Raw genomic sequence first — 7,519 nt, forward strand, 5'->3', positions numbered from 1 at the left:
TTAATAATTACCTTTGTTTGGTGCTTAAAAATGCATACTTGCGCTGCATTTCACGAGCTCGGTTCAAAGTAAAGCGAACGAAGAAAGCTCGTTCTTTTACTTTGGAGCCATCGCCGCGTGCAGACAAGTGCGCTGAAGCACAATGTAAGTACCTATATATATATATATATAATATATGCATACATCTATATCTAAGTATGAATTGTAAGTTTAAACTAAATTTGTAAACTAATTTTTTAAATAAATTATAGATTTTCGCAGACGAAGCGCAAAATATTGAAACAGCCGACGTTTCAATATCAACGAAAATATTTTGTGGTTATTTCCGAAATTTATCAGTTTGGAAATATTTTCTTAAAATTAATTGCGTCAATATTTTCGGAAACGTGCACAAAACGGCGATGTCCTCACCAGAAATGGGCTGATGGCAAATGATGTTACATCACCGGCGGCGGACACGTGTGTGCAGCTAACGACTAATTCGAGGTTAGAGACGATATCACCGGTTCTGCAATCAACCAATCCAACGGTGCATCGGGTACAAGCTTCCGAACATATTACGTCTGCTGATGGGTACGCACAACTAGGGGCATGCATGAGGCATCACGTTGATGGTTTGGCGCATCAAGGCGCGGCTCATGCATTATGTGCTACATCAGAGGACGGGTACGCACTACCGTGTATAAATTCGGGCAGCATAACCTCAACTTGGGTAGGCGGTTTACCTCGTGGTAGCGGAAACCATGGACGATCGCAGCCCAATCTGACTTCTGTATACGGAATGGAGGCACCATCTCGTAATAGATCTAGCATTACAACGTGGACAGGTCATCCAATCAACACGCACTGCACTGCTGCAAAAGCGGCTGTACCTTTTTACCCTCCAGCACCATTTAGTTGCAACACACAATTTACACCAGGGCTTAACAATCTTCAATCTACAGTACTTGGTCGGTTAGAAGCAGAACAATCTCCACGGGCACAGCTGCACTCAACCTCTTGGCAGCATGCTTTGTCCTCTTATAGGAATACGCATACAGTTTATGGTGATGCTGCACCGGGTGTGGGTAGCATTCCTCCAGTCAATTCGGTTTTGACTAGTGCCCAAGAACCACCAGCCAGGGTGCCTAATAGCTACGACGCTCAGCGACAGTGGCCACAGATATCTAACGGTCATACTCCTACCGCGCCAGCTGCGATATCTGAAATGAGGTTATCCTCTACGCAAATAGCATCAAGGCACGTCATAAATAAAGATCTTCCGCCGTTCTCCGGCAAGCCAGAAGAGTGGCCGCTTTTTATCACCAGCTTCGAACAATCAACCGAGCAATGCGGTTTCACAGATTCCGAGAATCTTATTCGGCTACAGCGATGCTTGAAGGGGGTGGCACTAGAGGCAGTGAGGGGTAAATTAATGGCGCCTGCGACCGTATGGCAGGCCATTGAAACTTTACGTATGCTTTATGGGCGTCCAGACATCATATGCCATTCACTACAACGCAAGCTACGTCAAGAGCCATTGGTAAGGTATGACAATCTGGAAACCCTAATTCAGTTTGCACTTGCGGTACAAAATTACTGCTGTACTCTGAAAGCCATTGGCCTCTCTTCTTATTTGAATGATCCGATGCTACTTTCTGAGCTACTTTGCAAATTACCAAGCGACTTGAAATTAGAGTGGGGTAGATATAGGGTTTCACTGCTCCATGCTGACATAAGTGAGTTCGACTATTGGCTTTTCAAATTGGCGACGTGCGCTAGTCAAGTCGTCTCCGTAAGTAGTTCCGCCGATGAAGTCAAAGTTAACAATAATCAATTTAAGAAAAGGGTGCTCGTGCACGGCGTAGTTCACACCAACAGTGCCACAAGCTCTCAAACTTATTGCCTTCAGTGCAGTGGTAATCATCGACTCGAGAAATGCAAACAGTTTTGCGATTTGCCTACCAACGATAGGTGGTGCTTTGTTCGCGACAATAAGCTATGCATCAGATGCTTCCGCAAACATTTCCTGAAGAACTGCCCATTGCATAGCCGTTGTGGTATTGATGGTTGCACAAAACCACACCATGTTCTGCTCCATTCAAATTATTCGGTCAATCCAAGCCATAAAGCAGCTGTGATGTTACATAAGGAAGAGCACGCGACAAAGACATTGTTGCGTTACGTTCCAGTAATACTCTATGGAAAATCCAAGTGCATAAAGACGTATGCGTTAATAGACGAGGGATCCACATGTACACTCTTGGAGAAACACATTGCTGAAGAGCTTGGTTTGGATGGTCCATCTGATGAGCTGTGTCTCAGGTGGACGGGTGATATAACACAGGTAGAGCCTAAATCAAAATGTGTTACCATCGGGCTCTCTTCTACACATGAAACGTCGCCTCGGTTTAATCTTCGGAACATACGCACAGTAGCTAATCTTGATCTTCCAAAGCAGTCGTTGTTACAAGAAGTACTCTCGTCGCACAGTCATTTGCACAATTTGCCTATTGAACCATATGCTGGGGTGCGCGCTACACTGCTTCTTGGTGTCGACAATGCAAAGCTCGGTGTCCCCCTCAAAGTGAAGGAAATAGAAGGAGATCAGCTTATCGCAACTAAATGTCGACTTGGTTGGTCAGTATATGGCCGTGGAGAGGAAGCTAATGCCCTTTCGAATAGGGTGATGCACATCTGCTCCTGTGTGTCAACTGAACGCATGGATGAAATGTTAAAGGCTAATTACGCGTTAGAGGCAGTTGGTATTAGCATGAAAGATGAACCACTGAAATCCAAAGCAGACGAACGGGCTCTCGCCATTATGCAATCGACTACAAAGTACTTGGAAAATGAAAAGCGTTGGGAAACGGGTTTATTGTGGAAATTCGATAAAATCGATTTACCAAATTCGTATTCCATGGCATTGCAACGTCTCAGTTGTTTGGAAAAACGCATGACCCGGGACCCACTCTTACGGAATTTTCTCAACAAACAAATTCGTGAGTATGAAGATAAAGGATATATTCGGAAATTGACAAAAGATGAGATATCTCATGGAAAAAGGTCATGGTTCATTCCAATTTTCACCGTAACGAATAAAAATAAAAATAAGACAAGGCTCGTTTGGGATGCCGCTGCCACCGTCGACGGTATCGCTCTCAACACCTATTTAATGAAAGGACCCGACCTTCTGGCGTCTCTGGTTGGAATACTTATACGATTTCGTGAGCGAGCATTTGCAATCACAGGAGACATTCGCGAGATGTTCCATCAAATTCGAGTGCGCAGCAAAGACCAAACCGCACAGCAGTTTTTGTGGCGACATGGGAATAGCTCTAGAGATCCTGATACTTACGTAATGACGGTGATGACTTTTGGTGCTGCTTGTTCTCCATCATTGGCAAATTTCATCAAAAACAAAAATGCTTCGCGTTTCATCAACGAAAACGCTAGTGCGGTTGGGGCAATTCATCGGAACATGTACGTGGACGATTGGCTGCAGAGCGTAGATACGGAGAAAGAATTGATCGATTTGGCGTTGCAAGTCAAGCATATACACGGTGAAGGTGGCTTCGAGATGCGCAACTGGCTGTCAAACTCTACCAATGCGCTGCATGCAATTTCCAGGACGGCAAAGCAATCGGGTAAGCTCCTCCAAGATCCTTCTATGACATACGAAAAGGTTCTAGGCATATGGTGGCTGCCTTGGTCGGACGAGCTAACTTTCTTCGCAAAATTTGATACATCCGTTTTCGGTAACAACTCATCTGTCACAAAAAGGAGCGTTCTTCGGGTAATTATGTCTGTTTATGATCCCCTTGGCTTAATTGGGTTTTTTATGATTCAAGCAAAAATCATAATCCAAAATATTTGGCGATCTGGTGTCACCTGGGATGCACCTGTGCAAAAAGACGAGTACGAAGCATGGGAGTCATGGGTTCGATTGTTACCACGAATACATGACGTACGTATACCACGCTGTTACCCCTTAGCCAGCTTTACTCACGACGTTCAGCTCCATATATTCTGCGACGCGAGTAGTGTAGCGTATGCGGCAGCTGCTTATCTAAGAGCCACCGTCAGTGGTAAGGGGAAATGTTGTTTAGTGGCCTCGAAGTCGCGAGTGGCGCCACTAAAACCAGTTTCAATACCGCGGTTAGAACTGATGGGTGCCATTTTGGGCTTGCGACTCGCAAAATTTATTAGAAATGAATTAACTTTGCCTATCAGCGAGGAGGTGTACTGGACCGATTCAAAGAACGTTCTTCACTGGATCCGATCAGACACTCGAAAGTTCAGTCAATTTGTTGGCGTAAGAATTGGAGAAATTTTGGAGTTATCTAGCATCAATAACTGGAGGTGGGTGCCTTCAGCCGACAACGTTGCAGACGACGCCACAAAGTTGAAGCAGTGGTCGAAGTTGGATGGAGAATTGCGTTGGTTCCAAGGTCCTCAATTCTTGACTTTGCCTTCCTGGGAGTGGCCAGAGACGATTTTAGTGAACTCTGCAGAACATGAGTTAGTTCATCACATCGAGCTTAATACAACACTTAGCTTCACATCTTTTACGGAAGTTGTACCTCATGTGTCGAGGTTCAGTAAGTGGGAGAAGCTGCGTGGTGCAACAAGATACGCTTTGCGGTTCCTTCGGTTAGTAAGCAGGAGACCAGCTAAATCAGAGTTCGTTCAGATGATGTTGCAGGACACCACGGTAAGCAGCGCCGAAGTTTTAATTGTTCTTATGTGCCAGAGTGAGACCTTCGGAGATGAAATTAAATGTCTACATCAAGGCCAACTGGTAAGTCGAAAAAGTTCCATTTTCAAATGCTCGGCTATCATAGATGAGTTTGGATTGCTCAGAATCAAAGGTCGAATCGATTCGATAGAGGGAGTCCCTGTTAGCGTGAAAAGACCCATAATTCTGCCCTCACGCCATCCAGTGACACTTCTAATAATCGATTTTTTCCATCGTAAATACCATCATCATCACAACGAAGTCGTAGTCAACGAAATCCGTCAAAAATACTGGGTGAGTGGATTAAGAGCGTTGGTAGGTAGCGTCGGAAGGAAGTGTCAAGTTTGCCGAATCCGCAAGGCAGTACCACAGCCTCCTCAAATGGGTTCTCTGCCACCTGAACGACTCGCATTGAATATGCGCCCATTTACATACACTGGGGTAGATTTCTTCGGACCGATAGACGTCGTTGTTGGTAGACATCATGAGAAACGCTGGGGTGTATTATTCACTTGCCTCACTGTTCGCGCAGTGCATATTGAAATTACCCACTCTCTATCCACAGATGCATTTTTACTTATTCTGAAGCAGTTTATCTGCCGTCGTGGTGCGCCTAGGCGAATTATTTCAGACAATGCCACAAATTTTAGAGGCGCAAGTCGTATTCTACAAGCCGAGATAGAGAGAATTTCATCTGATGAGCTACAGCAAAAATACCCGGAGGTGGAGTGGCGTTTTATACCCCCGGCCGCGCCGCATATGGGCGGAGCATGGGAAAGGATGATCCGCTCCGTCAAATCTATTTTATCGGACATACTTCGCGCGAACATTATACACGAGCACATACTTCGAGCAGCACTAGCAGATGTCGAAAACGTCCTAAATTCCAGACCACTGACATACATTCCTCTGGATACAGCAAATGACGAGGCACTCACTCCGAATCATTTCTTGCTTGGTGGGTCAAGCGGACTACGAGAACGAAGCATTGATGACAGCAGCGGTGCCACACTCCGAAAAAACTTTAGGGTCGCGTCACAGCTGGCTGACCAGTTTTGGCGACGGTGGGTGAGGGAATGTCTGCCTAACCTCACTCGCCGCGCAAAATGGTATCAACCTCCTCCTGAACCTGTCGACAACGGTGACGTGGTAATCATCGTCGATGAAACAAGCAAACGCAACACCTGGATCAAAGGAATTGTAGTTGAAGTTTTGCGAGCAAAGGATGGCCAAGTCCGGAGCGCTATCGTGAAAACCATACATGGATTGATAACCCGACCTGTTGTCAAGTTAGCAAAATTGGACTTATCTGGGTAAACTTTGACGCCAGGCATCAAGTTTACGAGGGGGGGAATGTTACAACGCGGTGTAATTGCGTTGTAATTAATAATTACCTTTGTTTGGTGCTTAAAAATGCATACTTGCGCTGCACTTCACGAGCTCGGTTCAAAGTAAAGCGAACGAAGAAAGCTCGTTCTTTTACTTTGGAGCCATCGCCGCGTGCAGACAAGTGCACTGAAGCACAATGTAAGTACCTATATATATATATATATAATATAATATATGCATACATCTATATCTAAGTATGAATTGTAAGTTTAAACTAAATGTGTAAACTAATTTTCTAAATAAATTATAGATTTTCGCAGACGAAGCGCAAAATATTGAAACAGCCGACGTTTCAATACTGAGTATACCGATTTCTCTTAGCTCTATTGGTAATAGGTTAAGCATAATGTTTGGTGCCTCTGTGGGTGTGGTCCTCAGTGCCCCGCAGATGCAAAAACTGGCATGTACCATAGTTTTTTGATATATAACTTATCTAAAGCCGACCACCATACTAGTATACCGTATACAAATGCTGTGCATAGCCAATATACAATAGATGGGGAAGGACCCCAACTTAGTCCTATTAGTTGCTTACAAGAGTAGAGTGCTATTGTTGCTCTTTTTACTCTATCTTCGACATTTGATTTCTATCTAAGACCTAAGACCTAAGTAGCGGGCATCATCACTAAATAACAAAGCCGTTCCCTCAAGAGTCGGAGGAGTTATTCTTGGAATTCTATGTTTCCTGGTAAATAAGATCAGTTCAGTTTTATTGGGGTTGACGCCTAGCCCATTTGATTTTGATAATTAACTAACTAAAGGTATTTGGCAGTTACTTAAAACTTGCATTTTGTTAACTAAAATTCAATGGGCTGTAAAACTGGTTACTCAGAAGTATTCGCGAATATCTGTCAAAAAAGGTGAATGTTTTGATGAAATTTTTAAACTTTTTTCACTAAGATTGAAGCTTTGCGTTAGGTGTTTTTTGTTGTGGTATGAACTAAACTTTTATAAAAAATAGTAGTTTATTTATAGATTAACGACGGGGTTTCTATGAGAAGAAATCCTTAGGGCACATATAAAATGATTTTTTTAACCAGTAATTAATATAAATATTTTATATCCCATAATAAATATTGCTTCATTGAAGGCTTAAAACCATTCATAATCTCCTTGAAAAGTGCACAGCTCAAGTGCACAATAGAAACGTAAAGCCAAGTACAAGCAAGCAGCTCCCTAGAATTATTTCATGGTATCCAAATGCAAGAAATTTTCAAACATACACATAAATATATATGCTTATGTGCATAGATGGGTATAAATGCTTGAACATGAACTTATAAATAATGCATCAACTGTAATTTCCCACTCATCATCGATAAATATTACCTCTGAATCCACTTATGCGCAACAGGAGCACGGTCACTTGAACCCTCAGCAAACGAGCACAATGTTGTAAATGCATACAAGCAC

At 43.4% G+C, this 7,519-nt stretch overlaps 1 protein-coding gene across 1 annotated transcript; it reads left to right on the plus strand.

Moving 5' to 3' along the window:
• The first annotated feature begins 424 nt into the window (after window positions 1-424).
• On the plus strand, window positions 425-6,527 carry LOC129236153 (uncharacterized). Its single transcript, XM_054870382.1, has 2 exons — window positions 425-4,780; window positions 6,357-6,527. The coding sequence occupies exons 1-2, from the start codon at window positions 425-427 to the stop codon at window positions 6,525-6,527; spliced, it is 4,527 nt and encodes a 1,508-aa protein (XP_054726357.1).
• Window positions 6,528-7,519: the final 992 nt, after the last annotated feature.

Source organism: Anastrepha obliqua, chromosome 1, assembly GCF_027943255.1.
Source record: "Anastrepha obliqua isolate idAnaObli1 chromosome 1, idAnaObli1_1.0, whole genome shotgun sequence".
NCBI lineage: Eukaryota > Metazoa > Arthropoda > Insecta > Diptera > Tephritidae > Anastrepha > Anastrepha obliqua.

What these genes read in the sequence shown, in the direction of transcription:
- LOC129236153 (XM_054870382.1), top strand. Translation starts at nt 425, where the DNA reads ATGGCAAATGATGTTACATCACCGGCGGCGGACACGTGTGTGCAGCTA. An exon ending in GTCTACATCAAGGCCAACTG is followed by an intron (nt 4,781 to 6,356) that starts GTAAGTCGAAAA and finishes AATAAATTATAG; the next exon opens with ATTTTCGCAGACGAAGCGCA.